Genomic DNA, 27,546 nt, shown 5'->3' on the forward strand with positions numbered 1-27,546 from the left:
CATAGGGAAGCTCTATTTTTAATTTCTTAAGGAATCTCCGCACTGCTCTCCAAAGTGGCTGCACCAACTTGCATTCCCACCAACAGTGTAAGAGGATTCCCCTTTCTCCACATCCTCTCCAACACACGTTGTTTACTGTCCTGCTAATTTTGGCCATTGTAACTGGTGTAAGGTGGTATCTCAATGTGGTTTGATTTGAATCTCCCTGATGGCTTGTCGCCCTCGGCCCGCAAGAACGACAACCAGCCTGGCATGGTGTTAATGCTTCGTCTCTTTATTTCGACAACTTTCTTAGCTTATATGTGTCAGGGTGACCAATAAGGGGCCAAACAATGGGGAGAGCCAATGAGAGTCCTGTTATTATACTGATTAAATTTGAAACAGCCAATGACTATGTCCTCCTTCAGGTGGGCTTCACCAGAAAGTTCGGTGTTTACTTGCAGCATATTTTGCTGGCAGTGAGCCAAGCGCCATCTTGTAATGGCGGGGACTTTCCCGGCCGGAGGCGGTCCCCGACATCTCCCCCTTTTTTGTTTTATGGCGGAGATCGTGCCTGTCTTAGGTTGTCAGTAGCAGAAAACATCCTTACCCGTCATCAGACACAAGATATCGATGATCTCTGTCCTGTCTTAGGTTGGTATGTTTCTCTACTGATCTTACCCGTCTTTGACTACCGATCTAGCATGCTTAGCCACATCTGGGGAGATGTCCCAGCCTCTATTGACATAAGGGCTTGTACCATAGCTTGGCTCTGCTCTCGCTTCTGTGTTCTCCATTGGCGAACTTTTCTGAATAGAAGCAGAATGCCAATAAGAAGGAGGACAAGAAGACCAATTGTGCCAGCCCATTGTTTGGTAAACTGGAACATATTGCTGAATGTTTGAAATAGCTCTGGGAGGGAAGTTGGTTGCACACACGTACTCATGTGAAATTTTGAAAATCATCAGAAAATCGTCAGACCAAGCACCCTGCAAATACTGGGAGAGCTGTCGGGAGACATTCTGTAAGTTACTCATATTAGCATAGGCTATGGGAGTTACACAAATTGCCGGGAAGGGTGCTATACATCCCAGTCCCAATAGGGCCCCCAATATGTCCACTTGTTCTTGAACCAAATCCACTCTCTGGTTGACTATCAGGATTCCTGCTTGCAGATGTGCATTGATCTGAGTCTGTGTTCGAAGGGCAGCCGCCGTTCCTGCTGCAAGGGTGTTCACAGCTTCCGCAGTGGGTCTAGTTGCAGCAAGCGAGACTGCTGCTGCCATGGCAGCTGCTGTAGATATAGCCAATGCTGTCACAATGGCGGCTGTGATACCAAAGTCTCTCTTCTTTCTGGATAGCACCACCGGTAACTTGTCCTCTGGAATGAAAACTGGGATAGGAGTAGGGATACGCATAATCACAGCCAGCTTGAAGGCCGTGACATTGCAGCACTGGGAAAGATAGCAATTCTTAGTGCAATTCAACGTATCATTCAGCTTGCTAGCATTTGTTACGAGGAAAAGGAACGGTGGCGAGACGCATATGGGAGTGGGCTGATAAGTAATATTATTGGGACAAGACACATTAACTGTTGTCTCAAAGGTACCAGAGTCATTTTGTTTATAAGAACAGTTGAGGAATTTGCCACCATTTAACATGGACACTGCTGAGATATCAGTACATGCTCCTAACAAGTTACAGACCTGCCATGCATCAAAGGGAGAGGAGGGAATATGAGAAAAGAATTAGTCACTGGTAAAGGATATAGCCATGCTTTAACCACTGCTCACAGCTCTCTGGCTTGAGTCTGCCGCAGGAGGTGTAGCATCCCCAGCGTTATCATCAGCATCTTCAGCATCATGACTGGTGTTCGGAGGCAAGGCTGCACGCACCAGCCGCTCTGGGATCCAAATTGGAGCCTCTTTTTCCTGTGGAAAAACACATACAGACCCCCTACTCCATACTAACACTGGATCTGTTCCCTTCCACTTTCCTGTGAGGATGTCCTTCCAAAGTACTAAAGGCTTAGGGGGAGCAGCATCAGCACTTGCATGTCTGTCTGCAGCTGATTTACCTGTTTTGTCCAACGTTAAAAAATTCAAAATAAAGAGAATGGTGTTGAGCTTATCTTTAGGGGACCTAAAGGTGTCCCCTATTCCCCCTTTTTGTTTATAAAGCGCATTTTTTATTGTAAGATGCGCGCGCTCCACAACACTCTGTCCTTGTGGGTTATAGGGTATTCCATGTATCAAGTGAATGTCAAGTTGTTGTAGGAAGGCTTTAAAGGGTTGTGAGGTGTAGGCTGGATCATTATCTGTCTTTAACTGGCATGGCTTTCCCCATGCCGCGAAAGCCTGTAGGCAATGGGCGATAACATCTTTGGATTTTTCCCCCGTATGCACTGAGGCAAAAATTATTCCAGAGCAGGTATCTACAGAGACATGAACATATCTTAACTTTCCAAATTCTGAAACATGTGTGACATCCATTTGCCATATATGATTAGGTAACAGACCCTTAGGATTACCCCCCAAGGACGGTGCAGGTAGTAAAGTCACGCAGTTTCTGCAGGAGACTACTATATCCCGTGCCTGTGCTTTTGTTATGTTAAATTTGAGGCGAAGAGTTAAAGCATTCACATGGAACAGCTTATGATAATGTCTCGCCTGTTGCACCGGGTCCTCAATGGCAAAGACAAATTCTCCTCTGGTTAAGGAGTCTGCTAACCGATTACCTTGTGTCAGGGGGCCTGGTAAGGTTGTATGAGCTCTTATGTGGCCAACATAAAATGGAACCTTCCTGTCCCAAACTAATGTTTGGATTTCTTGTAATGCCTTAGAGATAGTAGACCTGGCATTAATAGAACCCACATTTTCAATGATAGAGACAGCTTGCACCATATATCTACTATCTGATAAAAGGTTGAAGGGTTCTTGATGAAACATTTGAAATGCTTTTATCACTGTGAGCAGCTCGGTTTCTTGGGGAGAGGAGCTTTGAAATAGGAAAGTCCAACTCTCTTCTTTGGTAACTATAGCTCCTACTCCTTGCTTAGATCCATCAGTGAATATAAGCCTTACATTACTGAGGGGTTTATGGTGAGTGATCCTAGGGTATATGATTGGATTGGATAAACTGAACTGTAGCCATGGATGTGATGGGTAGTGGTTATCAAATTGAGCGCACGTTATAGTTATCAAAATGGCCCAGTCATCATCACAGGCTGCTAGGCACTTTATTTGTTCCTGCGTATATGGTGTTATTATAGTATCTGGTTGTTTACCAAACGCTGCTATACTAAGTTTAATCCCTTTAAGTATAATTTGCGCAACGGCGCTCGGGTACCAAGGCAAGAACTTCCTTGGAGAGTGGGCCAAACTAACCCATGATATGGGGCCAGATTGCCAAAAAACTGCAGTGGGAGCTCGTTTTTCGGCAAGGACACTGAAAGATCCCCCGGGGCTCCAAGCACCCCGGAATGGACCCCTTCTCAGGAGGAGACCCCCGGACCCAAAAACCAAGCCGAGTCCACTGATCAGATGCAAACAGCACGAGGTTTATTGAGTTGACACAGGTACCTGCGGGCGATCAAGTCTTAGGAAGACTCGCGCGCCAGCCCTTTGTTCAGGGCCTTTTTATGGGGTTTGGGGAAGCGAAAGCATACGTACAGAAGCAGAAACATAGTTACAAGGTTCTTATTGGCTGGTTTGAATGTAAGGCATACTCGGTGTTTGTAGATTGGCTTTGAAGGACCCCGGCGCGCGAAGAGAAAGGTGGGGAGGGGGAGTAAGGAGGGGGAGTTGGACCTTATTACTCAGCAGAGAAACATCCTGCCTACGTGACTAGGCCCACGTACCTAGGCGACCCCCCTTGCCTATGTGACTATGCGCATAAAGTATCCTGTTGAAACAGGAGACCAGTATCACCCCCTAAAAGCCAAGTGGTTACAGAAAGGCAAGGGAGTGGTTAAACAATTAACTGGGGGAGGGGTCTAACAGGGGAAGGGCGAGCGATTACAGAAAAGCCAAGAAGCAGTTAGTTAATCAATGGCTGGGGGGGGGGTGTCTATATGCGGAGTCTTTCATTCCCCCCTTTTTCTTTATCATGGATAGAATCTTATATCCATTCGCTCTGGTCCTGGACCAGGTCAGTTTGGGATCCGGTCTGTCGAATTAGCTGATATTGCTGTGTCACCAGTGGTTTTGCAGCCCCAATAGCGACAATAAAAGTGGGATGTCCCACTACAGTAGGTCCACTCTCTGGGTCTGTGAAACCCGGGGCATAAGTGTTCTTAACATACTTTGTTGACTTCAGTCCCCATAGCTTCCCCAAGGATTTAACCCGAGTCACCCCCGGGGGGGATGGTTGTGAAGGCGGTCAAAGTAATTTTCTACGTCCTAATTGGCTGGAGTTCCCATTGCTAGCTTGCAGATGTTAGGGTGTACTAGCTGCAGGGCTTGCAGATGGGCTTGAGGAACTGAGTTATGTGTCTTTGGAAATTGGGCTATTGATAAGGTAACTTCTTTGTTGTAAATCTCAAGGACATTTGCAAACAAAGGGAGACTCCTGCCTTACAAGACTGTGATCTCTGCAATATAAACATTTGTTCTTTTTTCAGGGCAGTCAGGGGTGCCTGTGAAATGTCATACATATTACCAAGGGGAGGGGTGGAGAGGGGGTGCAAGGCACCAGCCCCTGCTCCCTCTTCAGCCAGCCTCCTGAACAATTTTGACCCTTAAATCTTTAAGGTGGTTGAAGGTGGAAGGTCTTATCTTCTGTAACTTCTTCCTGCTGAATAGGGGCGTAGAGCTGTCCCTACCTACTCAGGTCAACATTGATCAGTGGAGGAATGTATAGGGGAGTTACAAAAGGCGGAGGCAGCTGAATCCAGTGCTGACAGTGAAAAAGTATCTTTGCGCATGGTAAGGATCATCTGTCGTGGTGAAGTCATTGCAGCGATGGAGTCTCGGCACCAAGTAGAGAAACAGCGAACAAAGCAACATATTAAGGCTAATAAGGCAATAAGAATGAGAAGCCCAAAAAGGAGATTTGGTTACAGTCCTCCTCCAAACCAGTAAGCTAACCAATTGCTGAGAGAGAGAGAAGGATCTTGTAGAGCTTTAATCTGGGCATTCATATCCTTTATTAATCCTGTGACATTTTTGTGATAGTCTGGGATGTACACACAACATTCTGTCTTGAGAATTACATATATGCCACATGACATCCTCTAGTCACAAAGATGGAACAAAAATGGATGCTAAGTGATTATACCATTTAAAAAAATAGATCGCATCCATCTTTGTTTTAAGTTGGGGAGACTAGCTGGAGTTGTAATGGTTTTAGTAATGCGCCCATGAATCCAGGCAAATCCTAAGGTACAGCGACCTATCCACCCTGGAGGAAGCCAGGGCCACAGGTTTGTTTCACATATCCAGTGGGTTCTGTTTGGAGCTGGCCATCTAATGCCAGGTCACCTTGTCCAGTTAATAGCCTGGAGTACTATTATTTGGTAACACATTTCTAATGATAGCCATCCCAGATATCGTGCGTTCTTTGCCCAAGTATCACTCGTATGATTTCTTTGTTTCCAGCATAAAACTGCCTTCTGACTGAGCCGTTCAATCGTGGGTGTAAGCCACAGATATGCATCCCAGATTTGATATACATCATCCTTAGTAAGTTAAGGAGGGTTTTGTAACTTAGGCCCATATTTGATTGGGGAGTTATGGCTTGATAGCAATCCCCTTTTCTTCCAAATAGCTCCATGGGCATGTAGTACCAGGAAGGCATATTTGGAGTCAGTGTTAATGTTTATTCTTAGGCTTTGGCAATTGCAAAGTGCTAGTGAACACTACAGTATACCTAGCTTTTCTTATTTTTTTTTTTCTATGAAAACTATTGTCATCAGTAAACTGTCATTCATCTGGCATATCTGTAAGTATAGCCCAATATTTAATTAGTCGGCCTTCATCATTCTTTGGTGGCCTTTGAATTCTAAGAAAAATCTGGACCTGATGTGAACTCATTAGTTAGGGGCTGTTTTAGGTTTCGCTAAAGCATCTGTTTGCAATTGCACCTCAACAGAGGTGGCCTCTAGGATAAATATGACTAAGGGATGAAACCAATAAGAAGACCTTTGAGTGGTCCAGCCTTAACAATATCCTGATTACAGAGGATCACTGGCAAGTGAGAAAACTTGTCAAGAGATAAGGGGAGTTCCCCATGCATCATCCGATCTAATCATAAAGAAAGTGGGGTCATCCATTATCTCTATAAGTCCATAGTTAATCCTATGGAGTGCAATAGGCTGGCCTTTAGGCAATTTCATTATCCCAGCCACAAACAAGGTGTTAGTTAAGTTATACAATTATAGGGGAATCAATCCCATTTTCCAGTTGTTTAATCATGTGCCGTGGGGTCTTGTTAATATACCCACAAGATAATAAGATTGATTAAAGAAGCTATTGTGTAACTTCTCTGAAGTTTACCTCAAATTGTTTAGCTTAGGTAAACAAACATTTAAAGACAATCGAATCTAGAATTTAATATCCATAAAGGTGTGTTATTAAAATATAATTTTTCTCTCTAAGATAACCCTCATTTACAGAGATAGCCAAATCAGGACTAAGTCACTTGTGAAACAAGTCCAGTTTTAACAAACTTGGCCCATTATTTACATAAGCTCAGCAAGAACAGTTGAGTGTGATCATATAGATCTTTTAGAATCTGCTTTGCTGGAACTTCTTATAAGGAATCTCTAGGTTGAACTTCTAGTAGCCTCTCCAGGCCAGAAGCCAAGCCACATACTTGCCATCAGGCATGCCTGCAATACCTGTCGATTTGGGCATATGCCTCTTCATGAGATTCTGCACCTACCAAGGAGTGACATTCTTTACTCACCTGGTGAGGCTGCTGGGAACTCTGTAAACAAGGTATCAGGCCAATAGTCCCAAGGGGCTTTATGGCTCCAGGTTTCATAAAGTCAACCTTAGTTCCTTAAAGCTGTCTGGTCATATCTGAGTCTATGCATGTCTTTTTCAACTATGACATTCCAGTCAAAGCCTTGGTAAAATAACCAGTTTCCAATGCTGTCCTGTTACAAAGAGAACAGATTCTTATTGAACTTATGCAAATGACTGATTGCCATGGAAGAAAGAATACTTATTGAGACCTTTTGGTTTCAGAGGGTTTAGATAGAGAGAAAAGTTGAATGCCTTGAGCACTTTTACATCTCTGTGAGTTACAGATAACTTAAGAAAAAGTATCCCTAGTCTGGAAGAGCAAACATTAAAGAGAACCAGCAATGTCTAAAATAAGAGACACAACATTATAATCTTTTAGTTCATTTAGTTCCATGTTACTAATTCTGGTGAATGCACCTTTAGTTAGTTTTGGAAATTCTTACCCATTTCAGTTTTAGGATTTTCAAGTATATCAAATATCTGTATTTGTCCTGGAAGTCCTTTATATGAATCTCCTTTAAGATAAAACTCATTTTACAAGAGAATTAAAACAATTACAAATGACAAAACTCGGAATGGATATGGTTAGAGCTGATGAGACAAGAGTTTACAATTTAGCTGACAAGGAAATCAGGTTACTTCTGTGACACATAACATTTCTGTAATTATAATATCAAGCGATGATCTTTTAAAACATTTAAAACTTTAGGAAATGTATAGAATCTCTAGAATAATTATAGCATTTTCCCAAATGTAACCCAAGGTTTATCATTGGTTTAAATCTTGTCAACAATTGCTAAAATCTTAGAAAGTTTTAAAGCACATGCCTAAATATAATTAGGGATGTTAAACACGTGATAAAACAAAACATAGAGACTGGGTTTTCTGGGCTGGCAAAGAGAAAACCATTTACATTCTCTTATCTGATCAATTAATCTAAGAAAACTTTGTCCTTTTAAACAAAGAAAATCAGCTTTTTTTTTTTTTTTTTTTAACCAGTGTCTTTTCCCTTTTTAATTTTATTTTTAAGTGTGCAGTCTTAAGATAGGAGTTTTCTGGGTTTTTCTCCCATCATGAATGATGTCGCAGACAAGGGAGGGGGATCTTTCCCCTGCTGTCCTGCTCGCATTCCCCACAGGAACTTAGGAGCGTTTTAGCTAAGGCCTGTCCGAATAAACCCTAGACCAGGCTACTCCGTGGAGTAGATGACCGTTCTGCCATATGACGCCCTGCGAGACTCAGGGTGCAGCCCACTCAGACTCCGTAGCCGAAGCAGTGAAGCCGTACAGACAGATTTACACAGTCAGGCACTCTTCAGATTCAAACAGGTTGGATACCCTCCCTTTTGGGTATCTCTGGCTAATGGGAGGTGATCAATCTCCCTTTTTACTCTTTACAGATTAGAGTGAATTTCTATGGTTACAGGCAATGGAGGATGGCAACCGGGTGTTTTCGCAGTCTCTCAAGGTTGGGCTTCTTCCTTAATCTCTCAAGGCCAAATGGCCCTTATACTTTACTTGGAAGTATAATCTATGTGGAGGCAGGTCAGGAGAGTATTAAATCACCTTGGAGGCTGTTTTTCTTTTTTTAGTCTGTCCTGACCATATCTAAAATTCCTTTTCTGAAGATTTCCCTTCATAAACCTTTTACATCTTTTCTTTGCATTCAGGTTTTGTCCCAAGCCATTTTCTTTTAAACAACCATTTTATTGAGGACAAAATTACCTTCCCTAACCTTCAACAAAATGTATTCCCATTCCTTAAATCCTTTTTTTACATATCACCTACTTTTTTATAGAGTTTTCCTTATTTTCATCAGTTTTAGTTACACTAAGCAGAACTTTGTATTCTTAGAAACACCTTTAGTTATTAGCCATTTGTGAACTGTTACAACAGAATTTTTCAGGTGGCAAATTTATGAATCAGTTAAGTGGAAAACAAGTTTACCAGCAGATTTAAATACTTTTAGTTTCTTTGCAGTTAAGAAGTCAAAAGCACAAATCTACATCCAGTAATTAACGACTTAGCCTTTTATCCTGTTTGGTTAAGATATAGATGTCCACAATTCAATTCCGTTTGTCATCCAAGCAAAACTTTAAAACTTTCAGGTTACCAAAGACTTTGAAAGCTACTTCAGCAATTACCCATTAGAACTTAGTTTAGTCATTTCTTTGCTAACAAATTTTAATAAATAACACAAGCTTATTTGACCTTCAATAAACTTTGATAGAATAAAAGCTTCACATTTACTGCTGTAACTTTAAAGACACATCTTATCTTAATTAAACCAACAAACTTAACTTAGTTCCAATAGTGATTTACATTTCACCTGGGCCCACTCCACTTTGAATGTTTACCTGAGACATGCATGGGAAGATCTGGAGTGGGGGTGCGTTAGGTCCAGGGGCTGCTCTTCTTGCTCCTTGACAGTGAAGAGAGAAGGAGCCATGGTGCATGATTGAGAGGCTAGTCATGCAGGCTGCACGCACATTGGTACAGAAATACGATAAGGGGGAAACAGAAGAAACAAAGTGCTGCCAGGAGGCAGAGAAAAGATTCCCGGTTTTAGAGCTCATAAGCCCCAACAGAGGAGCAGATGCCATGCTTTCCCATCAGCAAGGGGGGAGGGGTTAAGCAGTCCAAGTCGGGCCAGAGAACACAGGGAAACTTCCCCGAAACAAAGAGAGTTTCGGCAGCTGCTCGGGAATATTCCTTATGGTCTCTGTCTCGAGTTAGACCAACCCGTTGCTTCCAGTTATAGCCATTAACATGGGAAGTGAGTGAGGGAGAAACCCCCACATCTATTAGGAGAAACTCAGAATCTCTCCAGTGACCTAAAGTGAGACTTAAGGGGGTGGTAAGTGTTTGCCCCATTTTAGAGTCAAAGAAAACACCAAGGACAATAAGTAAGACACACAAAACAGTTAACAAGAAGGACGCTGCGCGATTTCGGTACAAAACCGAAAGCAAAAACTCAAGCGGAGATCCTGGGGGTCCGGATTCCCCCTCTCCAACCAAGGCCACGTATCTCTCTGATACAGGCTGAGCTCCAAATGCCCCGCTGCACCGGGGCCCAAATGTCCCGAAGGACTCAAATGTCCCGCCCGGGAGGACTACAAACGCCTCTGGAACGTCTTCCAGGGCTGCGAGGGAGAAGTCCGAGCCCGTCAGCTCCTTCTGGCCCCCGCCAAATACAAATGGATCCGATCGAACCCCAAACCAAACGCATGCGCAAATTCACAAGTAACAGGTTCAGACGCAGCCACAGACGCAACGAACAGACACAACGAATAGAGTGCTGGCCAGCTTACCTCCTGACAGTGGGTCGGTGGTCCTTGGGTGGGGGGTCTCGTATCCCGGACGAGCCCCCAAATGAAAGATCCCCCGGGGCTCCAAGCACCCCGGAATGGACCCCTTCTCAGGAGGAGACCCCCGGACCCAAAAACCAAGCCGAGTCCACTGATCAGATGCAAACAGCACGAGGTTTATTGAGTTGACACAGGTACCTGCGGGCGATCAAGTCTTAGGAAGACTCGCGCGCCAGCCCTTTGTTCAGGGCCTTTTTATGGGGTTTGGGGAAGCGAAAGCATACGTACAGAAGCAGAAACATAGTTACAAGGTTCTTATTGGCTGGTTTGAATGTAAGGCATACTCGGTGTTTGTAGATTGGCTTTGAAGGACCCCGGCGCGCGAAGAGAAAGGTGGGGAGGGGGAGTAAGGAGGGGGAGTTGGACCTTATTACTCAGCAGAGAAACATCCTGCCTACGTGACTAGGCCCACGTACCTAGGCGACCCCCCTTGCCTATGTGACTATGCGCATAAAGTATCCTGTTGAAACAGGAGACCAGTATCACCCCCTAAAAGCCAAGTGGTTACAGAAAGGCAAGGGAGTGGTTAAACAATTAACTGGGGGAGGGGTCTAACAGGGGAAGGGCGAGCGATTACAGAAAAGCCAAGAAGCAGTTAGTTAATCAATGGCTGGGGGGGGGTGTCTATATGCGGAGTCTTTCAGACACAAAATAGCAAAGGTTTGGAATAGTCAATTCTGTCTATCTGAGCAGCTTCTAGCCTTTTCTGGATCAGACTGATGGCTGCTTTTGCCCCCTCAGTCAACTGACGAGGAGAGGTGAGGTTAGGGTCTCCTTTAAGTGTCTCAAATAAGGGTGACAATTCCTGATCAGTGAGTTTTAGATAGGGCCTGATCCAATTGATATCTCCTAACAATTTTTGAAAATCATTTAATGTGTTTAGGTGATCTGTCTGCAGGGTTATCTTTAAAGGTCTGACTTTAGTATTCTCTAACCTAGTTCCCAAATACTCTTTAATGGGCGTCATTTGGACCTTTTCTGGTGCTATGTGTAATCCGAATCTCTCAAAATGTTTGAAAAGAAAGGAAAGGGCCTTCTCAATATACTGTTCTTCTTTATGGCACAGCAAAATATCATCCATATAATGATACACAATGAGTGGGGGAAATTGTGTTCTCACCTCCTTCAGGGCTTGATCTACATATAATTGGCACATTGTAGGGCTGTTGGCCATGCCCTGAGGCAATACCACCCATTCATAGCGTTGATCCAGACTAGAATGATTAATGGTAGGTACTGTGAAAGCAAAACATTGGGTGTCCTCGGGGTGCAATGGGATGGAAAAGAAACAATCTTTAACATCGATTACCACAGAGGGCCAACCAGAGGGCAGGGCTGAGACTAAAGGCAGCCCCAGCTGTACTGCTCCCATGGCCACCATCCTTTCATTAACAGCTCGTAAGTCATGTAACAATCACCACTTCCCGGACTTCTTTTTTTTTTTTTTTTTTTTTTTTTTAAAGATTTCATTTATTTGACGGAGAGAGAGGAATCACAAGTAGGCAGAGAGGCAGGCAGAGAGAGAGGGAAGGAAGCAGGCTTCCGGCGGATCAGAGGGCCCGACGTGGGGCTCGATCCCAGGCCCCTGGGATCATGACCTGAGCCGAAGGCAGCGGCCTTAACCCACTGAGCCACCCAGGCGCCCCCCCGGACTTCTTTTTAATCACAAAAATAGGCGTATTCCATGGTGATGTGGAGGGCCGAATATGCCCGGCGGCAAGTTGCTCTTTTACCAACGTGTGGGCAGCTTCACATTTTTCTTTAGGCAGGGGCCACTGAGAAACCCACACGGGTTTACTGTTTTTCCATTGAATTTTTAGAGGTTCAGTGGCCCCTAAGAAAAACCCAGCCCTGGCCCACCTATTCTTTGAGAGAAGTAATTAGTCAAGGGAATAGGTTCAGGAGTGCCCTGCAGCTGTTTCCCTAGGCCTCCCGTTCCAGGATAACCAGACTTAGTCACTAAGGCTTGAGCTTCCTCACTATAGAATAATTCTGTAGTCAACTTCAGGTTCATTTGGGCCAAAACATCCCGTCCCCACAATGAAATGGGAATTTTAAGGACATATGGCTGCACAAGTCCATGGTGGCCTTCATCATCCTTCCATGGCAGTGTAGCTGCACTGCACATGGGGCTATGAGCAATCCCTAATCCTCGAAGTGTTTGATCAGCCTTTTGCACAGGCCAATCCTTAGGCCAATCAGCTTCATTGATGATACTGCGATCCGCTCCAGTGTCCAATAAGCCTATGAATTTCTTGCCTCTTATCCAAAGAGAGTAAAGGGGTCTATTTTCCATGCCTAGCGTGACGCATGCTAGAGGAGCTCCAGATGAACCGAGCCCCTTTTGTTCCCGCGTAACCTCATGGCTTCCAAAAAGCTTGTGACAACTAGGCAATACCAGGATCTGAGCTATCTTATCACCTGGACTAATAGCTGTAATTCCACGTGGGGAAGATACCAGGATTTTCACTGTTCCTTTATAATCAGCATCTATAACTCCGGGGTGAACAATGAGTCCTGATAACGCCGTGGAGCTCCGTCCTAGCAAGAGGCCCACGGTGTCCTCAGGTAATGGACCCTTAAAATCTGATTCAACTACCTGGGTCCCCATCTCTGGAGTCAATATGAGTCTGGTGGTGGCACGGATGTCCAATCCTGCACTTCCTGTTGTGGCTCGCCTTGGCTCGTCGGCGGATAATGCGAGCGAGCCACCTGTTGGAGCACCCCATACATTTGAGGGCCCTGGGGTGTGGGGCCCCCCTTCCTGTTTTTTGACTCTCTTGGAAGCAGAGAGTTTCCTCGTATATCCCTTATTGAGCGACATTTATTTGCCCAGTGGGCACCTCTCCCACATCTTGGGCAGATACCTAGTTTTTTAGGCTCTTGATAAGACACCTTTATCTCTGGGCACTCACGCTTAAGGTGTCCTGGCTCCTTGCAGTAATAACAAACTCCAGGAGTATCCCTATGTTTATATTGTTGAGCTCCCTGTAATCCTTGTAAACCTTGAGTGATAGCTGCAGCCATAACCTGCCCTTGAATAACACTGTCATTGATATCCCTGCAAACTTTAATATATGTACTCAAGTCTTTGCTTTTCCAAGGTCTGATGGCTTCTTTACACCACTTATTAGCTTGCTCATAAGCCAGCTGTTTTATCAATGGCATGGCTGCCTCTACCTCCCCAAATATTCGACCAGCTGTTTGCATCAGCCTCGCTACAAAATCAGCATATGCCTCATTTGGTCCTTGTATTACCTTAGACAGCTGACCCTGTAAATCCCCACTGCCTTGAATGGTTTTCCATGCTTTAGTGGCCGCCGTGGCTATTTGCAGATACACTGCAGGGTTGTATTGTATTTGGGCCTGCTTTCCCATGTACGGTCCCATTCCCATTAACATTTCTAGGTCTCACTGAGGATTTCCAGCCGCTGCATTACGGCGGGCAGTGTCCTGTGAGTATTCTTGCCAGGCTGTTTTCCATACTAGATATTGCCCTCCTGACAAGGTTGCGCGGGCTAGATTACCCCAGTCTTCAGGGACTAAGTTCATTCCCGCTATGGTCTCCAACAAAGATACTGTAAAGGCTGCCTGAGGGCCATACTGCATGACTGCTTCCTTTAATTGCTTAACTAGTTTAAAATCAAGAGGCTGATGATACCGCTGGTTGTTTTAGTCCTCTAAAACCCGAAAGGCAGAGGTCAGGTCATGATCTCTCCAGCTCGAAGCCCTGCCACTACCGCATGTGGTGCAGCAGCTACAAGCTCCTTGGCACGCCATAGGATTATACGGCGGAGGGGCACTAGGCGTTGCTGGAGTCGACAGTTTAAACTGTTCAAACTTGGAGTACATTTTACGGTCTAACTTTTCCCCTGACATTTCTTCTTCCTCTTCACTAGAACTACCCCCCTCTGAGGCACAAGAAGAACTCTCTTTAGATACTTCAGATCCCATTATGAACACAAAGACAACAGACACAGACGTTAAAGACACTAACCAACACATTGACTTTTTACCCGCATATACTTCAGTCGACCTTTACTCCCCGCTTTACCGCGGAAGAAAATCCCAGCTCTATGGCCGCCCGCTTCTTATTGCGGTCTTGTACAAGATTGCCACCACTTTAATTGTGGTTCCTTCACCGCTTACCTGCGGTTTTTCTCCTTGCAAGGTTTACTTACTCGTTAACTATTCCCGGGTCTCGGCACCATTTGTCGCCCTCGGCCCGCAAGAACGACAACCAGCCTGGCATGGTGTTAATGCTTCGTCTCTTTATTTCGACAACTTTCTTAGCTTATATGTGTCAGGGTGACCAATAAGGGGCCAAACAATGGGGAGAGCCAATGAGAGTCCTGTTATTATACTGATTAAATTTGAAACAGCCAATGACTATGTCCTCCTTCAGGTGGGCTTCACCAGAAAGTTCGGTGTTTACTTGCAGCATATTTTGCTGGCAGTGAGCCAAGCGCCATCTTGTAATGGCGGGGACTTTCCCAGCCGGAGGCGGTCCCCGACAATGGCTAGTGATGATGAACACTTTTCCATGTGTCTGATAACCATTTGTATGTCTTCATTGGAGAAGTGTCTGTTCATGTTTTCTGCCGCTTTTTTGACATGATCATCTGTTTTGTGTGTGTTGAGTTTGAGAAGTTCTTTATAGATCCTGGATATCAGCCTTTTGTCTTTAGTGTCATTTGCAAATATCTTCTCCCATTCCGTGGGTTGCCTCTTTGTTTTGTTGACTCTTTACTTTACTGTTTAGAAGCTTTTGATCTTGATGAAGTCCCAAAAGTTCATTTTCACTTTTGTTTCCTTTGCCTTTGGAGACATATCTTGAAAGAAGCCGCTGTGGCTGATATTGAAGAGGTTACTTTCTATGTTCTCCTCTAGGATTCTGATGGATTCCTGCCTTACGTTGAGGTCTTTTATCCATTTCGAGTTTATCTTTGTGTACGGTGTAATAGAATGGTTGAGTTTCATTCTTCTACACATAGCTGTCCAATTTTCCCAGCATGATTTATCGAAGAGACTGTCTATTTTCCTTCTTTGTCAAAGATTATTTGAACATAGAGTTGAGGATCCATATCTGGGCTCTCTACTCTATTCCACTGGTCTTTGTGTCTGTTTTTATGCCAGTACCATGCTGTCTTGGTGATCACAGCTTTGTAGTAAAGCTTGAAATCAGGTAACGTGATGCCCCCAGCTTTGTTTTTCTTTTTCAGCATTTCCTTAGCAATTCAGGGTATCTTCTGATTCCATACAAATTTTTGGATTATTTGTTCCAGCTTTTTGAAAAATACCGGTGGAACTTTGATCGGATTGGCATTAAAAGTATAGATTGCTCTAGGCAGTATAGACATTTTAACAATGTTTATTCTTCCGATCCAAGAGCATGGAATGGTCTTCCATCTTTTTGTGTCTTCTTCAATTTCTTTCATGAGTGTTCTGTAGTTCCTCGAGTACAGATCCTTTACCTCTTTGGTTAGGTTTATTCCCAGGTATCTTATGGTTCTTGGTGCCATGGTAAATGGAATCTATTCTCTAATTTCCCTTTCTGTATTTTCATTGTTAGTGTATAAGAAAGCCACTGATTTCCATACATTGACTTTGTATACTGCCACCTTACTGAATTGCTATATGAGTTCTAGTAGTTTGGGGGTGGAGTCTTTTGGGTTTTCCATATAAAGTATCATGTCATCTGCGAAAAGAGAGTGTTTGACTTCTTCATTGCCAATTTGGATACATTTTATTTCTCTTTGTTGTGTGATTGCTGTTGCTAGGACTTCCAATACTATGTTGAACAAGAGTGGTGAGAGTGGGCATCCTTGTCATGTTCCTGATCTCAACGGGAAGGCTGTGAGCTTTTTCCCATTGAGGATGATATTTGCTGTGGGTCTTTCATAGATAGATTTTATGAAGTTCAGGAATGTTCCCTCTATCTCTATACTTTGAAGCGTTTTAATCAGGAACGGATGCTGGATTTCGTCAAATGCTTTTTCTGGATCAATTGAGAGGACCATGTGGTTCTTTTCTCTTCTCTTATTGATTTGTTCTATCACATTGATTGATTTGAGAATGTTGAACCATCCTTGTTACCCAGGGATGAATCCCACCTGGTCATGGTGGATAATCTTTTTAATGTGCTGTTGGATTCTGTTTGCTAGGATCTTGTTGAGAATCTTAACATCCATATTCATCAGTAATATTGGTCTGAAATTCTCCTCTTTGGTGTGGTCTTTGCCTGGTTTGGGAATCAAGGTAATGCTGGCTTCATAAAAAGAGTCTGGACTCTCTACTCTGTTCCACTAGTCTATGTGTCTGTTTTTATGCCAGTACCATGCTGTCTTGGTGATCACAGCTTTGTAATAAAGCTTGAAATCAGGTAAGGTGATGCTGCCAGCTTTATTTTTGTTTTTCAACATTTCCTTAGCGATTCGGGGTCTCTTCTGATTCCATACAAATTTTAAGATTATTTGCTCCAGCTCTTTGAAGAATGCCGGTGGAATTTTGATCGGAATGGCATTAAAAGTATAGATTGCTCTAGGCAGTATAGACATTTTAACAATGTTTATTCTTCCGTTTCCAAGAGCATGGACAGGTCTTCCATCTTTTTGTGTCTTCTTCAGTTTCTTTCATGAGTGTTCTATAGTTCCTCAAGTACAGATCCTTTACCTCTTTGGTTAGGTTTATTCCAAGGTATCTTATGGTTCTTGGTGCTGTAGTAAATGGAATCGATTCTCTAATTTCCCTTTCTGTATTTTCATTGTTAGTGTATAAGAAAGCCACTGATTTCCATACATTGACTTTGTATCCTGCCACGTTGCTGAATTGCTGTATGAGTTCTAGTAGTTTGGGGGTGGAGTCTTTTGGGTTTTCCATATAAAGAATCATGTCATCTGCGAAGAGAGAGAGTTTGACTTCTTCATTACCAATTTGGATACCTTTTATTTCTCTCTGTTGTCTGATTGCTGTTGCTAGGACTTCTAATACTATGTTGAACAAGAGTGGTGAAAGTGGGCATCTTTGTCTTGTTCCTGATCTCAATGGGAAGGCTGCAAGCTTTTTCCCATTGAGGATGATATTTGCTGTGGGTCTTTCATAGATAGATTTGATGAGGTTCAGGAATGTTCCCTTTATCCCTATACTTTGGAGCGTTTTAATCAGGAACGGATGTTGGATTTTGTCAAATGCTTTTTCTGCATCAACTGAGAGAACCATGTGGTTCTTCTCTCTTCTCATATTAATTTGTTGTATCACATTGATTGATTTGCGAATGTTGAACCATCCTTGTAGCCCAGGGATGAATCCCACCTGATCATGGTGTATAATCTTTTTAATGTGCTGTTGGATCCTGTTGGCTAGGATCTTGTTGAGAATCTTAGCATCCATATTCAGACACATAGACCAGTGGAACAGAGTAGAGAGCCCTGATATGGACCCTCAACTCTATGGTCAATTAATCTTTGACAAAACAGGAAAAAATATACAGTGGAAAAAAGACAGTCTCTTCAATAAATGGTGCTGGGAAAGCTGGACAGCTATATGTAGAAGAATGAAACTCGACCATTCTCTTACACCGTACACAAAGATCAACTCAAAATGGATAAAAGACCTCAACGTGAGACAGGAATCCATCAGAATCTTAGAGGAGAACATAGGCAGTAATCTCTTTGATATCAGCCACAGCAACTTCTTTCCAGATACGTCTCCAAAGGCAAAGGAAACAAAAGCGAAAATAAACTTCTGGGACTTCATCAAAATCAAAAGCTTCTGCACAGCAAAGGAAACAGTCAAAAAAACAAAGAGGCAACCCACGGAATGGGAGAAGATATTTGCAAATGACAGTACAGACAAAAGGTTGATATCCAGGATCTATAATGAACTCCTCAAACTCAACCCACACGAAACAGACAAACACATCAAAAAATGGGCAGAAGATATGAACAGACACTTCTCCAATCAAGACATACAAATGGCTATCAGACACATGAAAAAATGCTCATCATCATTAGCCCTCAGGGAGATTCAAATTAAAACCACATTGAGATATCACCTTACACCAGTTAGAATGGCCAAAATTAACATAACAGGAAACAACATGTGTTGGAGAGGATGTGGAGAAAGGGGAACCCTCTTACACTGTTGGTGGGAATGCAAGTTGGTGCAGCCTCTTTGGAGAACAGTGTGGAGATTCCTCAAGAAATTAAAAATAGAGCTTCCCTATGACCCTGCAATTGCACTCCTGGGTATTTACCCCAAAGACACAGATGTCGTGAAAAGAAGGGCCATCTCTACCCCAATGTTTATAGCAGCAATGGCCACAGTCACCAAACTATGGAAAGAACCAAGATGCCCTTCAACGGATGAATGGATAAGGAAGATGTGGTCCATATACACTATGGAGTATTATGCCTCCATCAGAAAGGACGAATACCCAACTTTTGTAGCAACATGGACGGGACTGGAAGAGATGATGCTGAGTGAAATAAGTCAAGCAGAGAGAGTCAATTATCATATGGTTTCACTTATTTGTGGAGCATAACAAATAGCATGGAGGACAAGGGGCGTTAGAGAGGAGTAGGGAATTTGGGTAAATTGGAAGGGGAGGTGAACCATGAGAGACTATGGACTCTGAAAAACGGTCTGAGGGGTTTGAAGTGGCGGGGGTGGGGTGGGAGGTTGGGGTACCAGGTTGTGGGTATTATAGAGGGCACGGCTTGCATGGAGCACTGGGTGTGGTGAAAAAATAATGAATAATGTTTTTCTGAAAATAAATTGGAAAAAAAATTTAAAAAAAAGAGTCTGGAAGTTCTCCTTCTGCTTCAATTTTTTGAAACATCTTCAGGAGAATAGGTGTTATTTCTTCTTTGAAAGTTTGGTAGAATTTCCCAGGGAATCCATCAGGTCCTAAGCTCTTGTTTTGGGGGAGGTTTTTGATCACTGCTTCAATTTCGTTACTAGATATTGGTCTATTCATGTTGTCAATTTCTTCCTGGTTCAATTTGGGGAGTTTATAGTTTTCCAGGAATGCATCCATTTCATCTAGGTTGCTTAACTTATTGGCATATGACTGTTGATAATAACTTCTGATGATTGTTCCTACTTCCTTGGTGTTAGTTGTGATCTCTCCCTTTTCATTCATAATTTTATTAATTTGAGCTTTCTCTCTTTTCTTTTGGATTAGTGTGGCCAATGGTTTATCAATCTTATTCTTTCAAAAAACCAGCTGATATGTTCTACTGTATCTCTAGTTTCTATCTCATTCATCTTGATTATTTCCCTTCTTGTGTGTGGAGTTGGCTTAATTTGTTGTTGATTCTCCAGTTCTTTAAGGTGTAGAGACAGCTGGTGTATTCCAGATTTCTCTATTTTTTTTTTGTGGGAGGCTTAGATGGCTATGTATTTCCCCCTTAGGACCGCCTTTGCTGTATCCCACAGGTTTTGGGCCAAAGTATCTTCATTCTCATTGGTTTCCATGAATTGTTTCAGTTCTTCTTTGATCTCCTGGTTGATCCAAGCATTATTAAACAAGGTGGTCTTTAGCTGCCAGGTGTCTGAGTTCCATCCGAACTTTTCCTTGTGATTGAGCTCCAGTTTCAAAGCACTGTGATCTGAGAATATGCAGGCAATAATCTCAGTCTTTTGGTATCAGTTGAGTCCTGATTTGTGACCCAGTATGTGGTCTATTCTGGAGAAGGTTCCATGTGCACTTGAGAAGAATGAGTATTCTATTGTGTTAGGATGGAATGTTGTGTATGTATCTATGAGGACCATCTGGTCCAATGTGTCATTCAATGCTCTTGTTTCTTTATTGATTTTCTGCTTGGATGATCTGTCTATTAGTGAGAGAGGCATGTTAAGATCTCCTACTATTAATGTATTCATATCAATATGATTCTTTATCTTGATTAACAGTTTTCTTATGTAATTGGCTGCTCCCATATCGGGGGCATAGATATTTACAATTGTTAGATCATCTTGGCAGATAGTCCCTTTAAGAATTATGTGGTGTCCTTCTGTATCTCTGACTACAGTTTTTAGTTTAAAATCTAATTCATCTGATACGAGAATCGCTACTCCAGTCTTCTTTTGAGGCCCATTAGCATGAAAGGTGCTTCTCCATCCCTTCACTTTCAGTCTAGGTGTATCCTTAGCTTCAAAATGGGTCTCTTTTAGACAACATATGGAAGGGTCCTGTCGTTTTATCCAGTCTGCAACCCTGTGTCGTTTTATGGGTGCATTTAGGCCATTCACATTGAGAGTGATTATTGATAGATACGTCTTTATTGACATCATGTTATCTTTGAAGTCTTTCTTTCTGTAGATTGTCTCCATATATTTCTGTTCAATGATATTTTTAGCATTTTTCCTCTTTTATAGAACCCCCCCTTAATATTTCCTGCACTGTCGGCTTGGTGGTCGCATACTCTTTTAAGCCTTACCGGTCTTGGAAACTCTTTATCTCTCCATCCATTTTGAATGCCAGTCTTGCTGGATAAAGTATTCTTGGCTGCATGTTCTTCTCATTTAGTGCCCTGAATATATCTTGCCAGCCCTTCTGGCTTGCCGTGTTTCTGTGGACAGGTCTGACGTTATTCTGATAGACTTTCCTCTGTATGTAAGGAGCTTCTTTGTCCTAGCTGCTTTCAAAAGATCCTGTCTACAATTATGATTCCTCATTCTTACTCTCAGGTGTCTTGAGGACTTTCTAGATTCTATAATCTTGGGGAGAGACCTTTCTGCCTCTAGTACATGAATGCTGGTTCCAGTCACGAGATTGGGAAAATTTTCATGGAGAATCTATATCTTCTAGTCTTCTATATCTTCTAGTTTATATCTTCTAGTCTTCTACTATATCTTCTAGTCTTCTTTCTTTCTCCTCCCCCTCAGGCATTCCAATAATTCCGACATTGGAACGTTTCATGGCGTCATTTATTTCTCTGATTCTGTTTTTGTGGCTTCTAAGCAGTTTGTTCCAGGCTTCCTCCTGATCCTTTCTCTCTGTTTGTCCTCCAGATCACTAATTCTATCTTCTATCTCAGTTACCCTAGCTTTTAGAGAATTTAGATTAGATTGGAACTCATTGAGAACATTGTAAACATCATCCCTGGTGGCTTTCAGGTCTGCCCTAATCAATTCCATTTTGTCATCCATGGCTTTCTCCAACTTAGCTATTGCTTGGATAATTGTTAGCCTGAATTCCCTCTCCAACATATTGTCTATGTCGATAGCCATTAGCTCTGTTGCAGAAGGCCCAGCCTCTGAATTTTTCTTCTGTTGGGCATTCCTCCTCCTAGTTATTTTGGTGAGAGATGGCTGAATGGATGTAGCTGGATGTATCAACTGTGGTGCCGGCAAGGTGCACCCTGGAACCCTTCTAAGCAATCAAGAGTCCCCACCCAAACAAAAGAAAAAAAGAGAGAGAAGGGGCACCTGGGTGGCTCAGTGGGTTAAAGCCTCTGCCTTCGGCTCAGGTCATGATACCAGGATTCTGGGATCGAACCCTGCATTGGGCTCTTTGCTCATCAGGGAACCTGCTTCCTCCTCTCTCTCTGCCTGCCTCTCTGCCTACTTGTGATCTCTGTCTGTCAAATAAATAAATAAATAAAAATCTTAAAAAAAAAAAAGTTGTATCTATGAAGTAGTGGTGGTTATTCTCTTGCCCCCCCCCATTGGCTTTCTGGGGGAGGTGCCTGCCATGTGGGTTTTCAGGCAGTGTTCCCTGAGTTAAGTCCTCCTGCCCCCATCAAGGGGGTGGGCTCTGAGGAAACCGGTTTTCAGGCTTTTGTTCTCTGGAGGTTTTTATGTTTGTTTGTTCATTTGTTTTCTCTCCCCTTCGTGGCTCTTCATGGGTTTTGGAGGTTTAGAGGAAAGCAAACTGCACCCAGACCTCCCTCTCAGAGAGAAGCCTCAGTCTTTTCCCCTCTGGGTGCTGCAGAGCACATAAATTCCCACTTGGCCACTGGCAGAGCACGTTCCCCATCGCGGTCCCTGGGGATGCAGGGACTCCTGCTTGTACCCAAAACCACGACAGCAAAAGCTGTCTGGGGAGCTCCAGACTGCCAGAGAGGTCCCAAGCAACAATCGAACACTGAGATTTTCCCGCTGGCCCAGGCTAGGAGTGCTCAGACTTTCTGGGTCTGAGAGCTCCAGGCTGGTACCTGCACGCACCTCTCTCAGGGGAGGGTGTGGGGCGCAACTCAGACTCTGGTCGTGTGGCCTATGCACATGGAAAGTGCAAAAGGCTGTGGTTCTGCCGGCTGGAGCCTACAGGCAACTCTCTCAGAGGGAGGTGAGGGGTGCGACTGAGATTTTGATAGCACGGCTCGGCAAGTGTGTGAGGAGTGCAAAAGGCTGTGGTTCTGCCGGCTGGTGAGGCTCCCAGCCCCTCATGGGAGCCGCCACCCAGGTGCTCTCAGGTGTGCTCACAGCTCAGGGACCAAGACCTGGTTTCTTCGCCACACTCTTTCTGGCTCAGCGCCATGTGGCTGTCCTGGGTCCGGGGACTTAAGCCCCTGTCCCTATCCGTCCCAATTCCCACAATTTCCCCCCACAATCCTTTGCTCTTTTTGAGTGTTTTCAACCAGACTCCAAGTTAATGCTGGTCCCCAGTCTCAGGGCACTCTCATATTGGGGTTTTACTTTCCAGTGGGTTGCTTCTGGTGGCTCCCTCCCCCTTTTGGTTATCTTCCAATATCAATCCGCTGTTTCCACTCTGCTTTGCCTGCCCGCTGGCGTCTTCCACCTGGCGGAAGACGCCAGTATATCTCCTTAGAGATCCAGACATGTATAATTCTAATCTCAGGCTGATTTCATGGGTGATCAGAGTTCTTTGGTAGGTAATCAGCTCACTTTAGGGTACTGGATGAAACAGCACCTCCTCCTAGTTCCCCGTCATCTTGTCTCTCCACTAAGTAGCCCTTTGTATTACACAAGAGTTAATGCAATACTGACAACTGAATAAAAACTAAAGTTTAAAATTGAATATTTAGGAGAAATACAGAAAAGTGCCAAAAGAAAACTTCTGAAAATGTATCTGTGTTCTTAGCTAATCCTAAAAGAAAGGAAAAAAGAAAGCAATAACAAAATCTCTATTGTCTTATCTTCTTACCAGACAGGAATGGGTCACTTGCGTGTTACAAAAGATGGTCTTCGCCTAGAAGGAGAATCAGAATTTTTATTCCCATTGTATGCCAAGGAAATACACTCCAGAGTGGTAAGAAAATGATGAAACATTTAAATATTTTGTGTATTATGAAAAATAAATAATTGTTGAGCGCAGAATATTTCAGAAGAGGTTCTTAGGATATATACATGTACACACATTGATGTTACACTCTACAAAAAGCTTGACTAGAAGTTGTAAAACATATTTCTAAAACTACATTCTAAAAAGACTCCATTTTCATGTGCTTCAGATCTGAATTTGGTGGCCTCAGTAAGTTAGACCATAATAAAAAAGGCTTGATAATTAAAAGCTTTTTTGAAAGTAATCTAAACTTATTTTAGTGCAGGTAATTTAAATACTCTTTTTCAAGGCATTTAAAATTATCTGAGAAGCTTGGAAAGAAATTAGTTTCATAGTAGTATGTTCTGTACTAATTATGCTAATTACAGATTATAGTCCTGTTGGATTCTCTGTAAGTAGGTTAAACATTCCCATCAAATAATTGTGTGACTTTATAAATATATCTGCTTTAATATTATCTTCATTTACCTCTATGGAATTTATAACAAGTAGAGCCAAGCATAAAATACAGTCAGTTTTTTAAATATGTTTGTTTTGCTTTAAATGATGCTATGGACTTTGTAGTAAAGGTAAACATTTTGCTCAATTACTGATTAAGTGGCATCATAAATGTTAAACTCCATCCAACTATAACTTACCAATTATATGAAGAGTTCACTCTTCATTTTCCTCTCATATTTCTACATATGAAAGGCTATGTCAGTATCTTCTATAAGCAGAGGTTCTTCTAGCTAATCTAGGGTGATTGGAAAAGATACAAAAGTCCAACCACTGAGAACACACGTGGTCTTCAAGATAAACCGTACCCCCACATAGGCACCCAAACAGTCACCAAGCTCTACTACCAAACATGGACTACCAAGGAGAGATTCTAGAAAGTGCAAAGCACATACCTCTTAGTAGCTCTTGGGCACTACTGCATTACTTCTGAGAATGTCTCAGTTGATGGTAGGAAGCAGGCAAATGACCCAGAGTGTGACGGGCTGATACATGCATAAGCCCAATTCTATGAGCTTCCTCAGATAATATGCTTACATTAACTGTGATGACATTTCAGTATATTAAATACCTCTGTCATATGGGAACATGAGGAATGAACCTAAGCTTTTGTAAAAGGAGATATCAGATGTGAGCAAAGAATTTAAATGTTAGAACTTAGCCATTTTCTCCCCAGAGTTATGTTGGCTGATCCCCTATCATATTTTTGAAGAGATAAGACTGGTAGAATAGCCTGGTGACTGAAAGATTAGTTCATAGCAAATTTAATATTTGGATTTAATAATACTTTCAGTTTTATCAGATTTTTTTCATCTCCAGTATACTTAAAAAAATTGTATAAATTATTTTAGGTAATCATGTATTGAAGCCTTATAATAATGCATTGATGCAATATGTCTGTTGATACATAAAATTACAGAAATATTTGGAATAATGTGATCACAGAGATAGAAAGTATCTGGTAACTACTATGGCTTTCTAATGATAGGATTAACTGAACAAAATTATGCTTTATATTTTCTGTATGTACTGATGTATTAGTTATGTTTCCTTTTCAAAAATGAGTCTAGGAAGTGATTTTCCATAAAACTACAGAAACAAATTTGCAAAATTTGACACATATTCATTCATCTGTATTGCTGAAGTGAGAGAATATCTATATTATAAATATAATTCAACATGGTACTCTGGCTTCTAACATGTGATTACTCTTCACAATTAATACATGAAGTCCTGTCAAGATTGTGCCTGGAGCTCATGATTTAAAACCATCCACCATGCCCATTGACATAAACTCATAGCAATTATATTTCATAAAACAAAAAGATTGTGGTTAGAAACATATAGACATATTCAAAAATTAAATGAAGCCAAAACACTCAGTGGTAAAGCTTTACTTGAAATGATTGTCTTTGAAGTTTACAGTCCTGGAAAGTGGCAGGGCAGCTTACCATCAAAACCCACAGAGGAACAGAGACCAAAATGGCACCTGATGGGATTGCTTGGACTCCAGCCAGACCCACTGCATGAAACAGCAACAGAAAAGAGCTGTACCTATTGCCCAGGCTTGAAAAAGCTGTGTATCTGTGGGATGGAACCCATAGATATACCAGATCAAGACCCAAATATCACTGAGGACACAAGCCCTTAGCCACCATTACAAGACTGAGAAACATGGTGGTCTGAATGAAAACAAGCTGGGTGACTCCAGAAACTAAAATATATCCACGCAGGTGCTTGAGACTGAACTTGCAACCACATAAGGAAAACTCCATCTAAAAAAAGGATACCAAATAAACTACAAAAAAGAGAATTAACTTCCAACTAAGTAAAAATAATTATTCTGAAAATATCTGGAAAAGCAACTTAAGAATCTCACTAAGATAAAGCTAGTTTTGAGTAACTTTTATTAAAAGAACAAGAAACTATAAAACCAAAACAGGTAATACAGGACAGAAATAATAGGGGACAGATTTACCTGCTTTTATTAAGCAACTAAAAAACTTGAGAAAGTATATGAAACAATGTTTTTTTACTATGGTCTGGAAGTCACACATTAAAACCTAACCCCTAAGGTGATGGTACTAGGAGGTGGGGCTTTGGGGAGATGAGGTCATGAGAATGGAGCCCTCATGATGGGGTTAGTGCCCTCATCGGAGCAGCAGAGAGAGCTCCCTGACCCCTTCTGCCATGTGAGCTGGAAGGCACCTTCTGTGTGGACAAGAAAGTGAGTCTTGTGGGACACCAAATGTGGCCAGCACCATGATCTTGGACTTCCCAGTCTCCACAACTGTAAGAAAGAAATCTTTGTTGTTTATAAGCTACCCAGTCTCTGGTATTTTGTCATAGTGCCAGATGGAGTAGGATGGTTTTCAAATATTGGACAGTGGCAGTCAGGACAGTTATCTCTGAGAGGGAGCAAAATAGATCAGCCCTAGGACTGCCCCAATTTACTGTGTGGAGACAGCTTCTAAGGTCACAGTGAGGGAGGGAACCAATGCAGAGGCAGGCATTCTATCCAACTTCAGAATATATGATTGGGAGTCCAAGGAAAAGCAGCCAACCTGAAGTTCACAGGGTAGAGTACCATAGAGGAAGGGGCTGCCACTGCAGAGAGCCCAGAGATTGCACATGGTGCCGCCCTTCACCACCCAGCACATAGAGGCTAGAGGGAAGAAACTGGTAAACTGTTAACTCTTATTATCATGCTAGTTATTTTTGAACACTGCAAAAACAAGGATTAAGGCCACCTCATTGGATAAATGTGAGATTCTGATAGATCCATCTGTTTCCACAAAGCAATTTGGAAAATTTGGGACGTGCCAGAGTTCCAAGGCACTCCGGCCTGAAACTTCTTTCCTTCTGAAAAATCACATTATTCCTGGCAACTTTGGAAGGTATTTGGTTCCCTCCAAATGGACCATAAAGGCACCTGAGTCCAACAGTCAAAATGTTGTATTCTTTTTGAAGAAAACTGTTCCTATAAAAATAAATGATCTATAAAACAAAACCATCCATTCAGAGCTATGACACCACACAAGGCACTTATGTGCACGTAGAGCCATTTTATCTTTCAACAAGAAATTCAAAAAATATAGGTATCTGACCAATTTTAAAAACTTTTGAAATTGTGAAAAGACTCTACATTTTGAAAATAAGTTAACATGGTATTTATTATAGAAGAACTAACCATTGATAGAGTTCTCATCTAAAAATATATCGTGTCTTAGACATAAATAATAAGAAAGGAAATTTTAATTCCTTGGAATAGGAAAAACACTTATTAAAACTTGATGATTTTCGATCTTCACCCTGAGAATTAGTTTGGTACATTATGGTCAGTGCACACAAGCAACAAAAACCCATAAGAGTATTATAATTTATGAAAAAAAATTAGAACCTCTATAGCAGCAAGGAAATTATTTTTGCCACCAACCACATGAGCTTAGAAGAAGACCCTGAGCCTGGAGTGATTCCTCAGTCCT

The 27,546-nt window shown here is 42.4% G+C and overlaps 1 protein-coding gene across 2 annotated transcripts in view; it reads left to right on the forward strand.

Annotated features, from left to right (window-relative positions):
• The window catches only part of SGCG (sarcoglycan gamma), a 139,272-nt gene that overhangs the window by 66,558 nt on the left and 45,168 nt on the right, over positions 1-27,546 (forward strand). For both annotated transcript variants that reach the window (XM_044249413.1, XM_044249412.1), the window contains exon 3: positions 23,429-23,530. In XM_044249413.1, coding sequence (XP_044105348.1) covers positions 23,429-23,530 — 102 coding nt within the window. The remainder of the gene's footprint in view (positions 1-23,428; positions 23,531-27,546) is intronic.

The sequence above is a fragment of the Neovison vison genome, chromosome 5 (assembly GCF_020171115.1).
Source record: "Neovison vison isolate M4711 chromosome 5, ASM_NN_V1, whole genome shotgun sequence".
Classification (NCBI taxonomy): Eukaryota; Metazoa; Chordata; class Mammalia; order Carnivora; family Mustelidae; genus Neogale; species Neogale vison.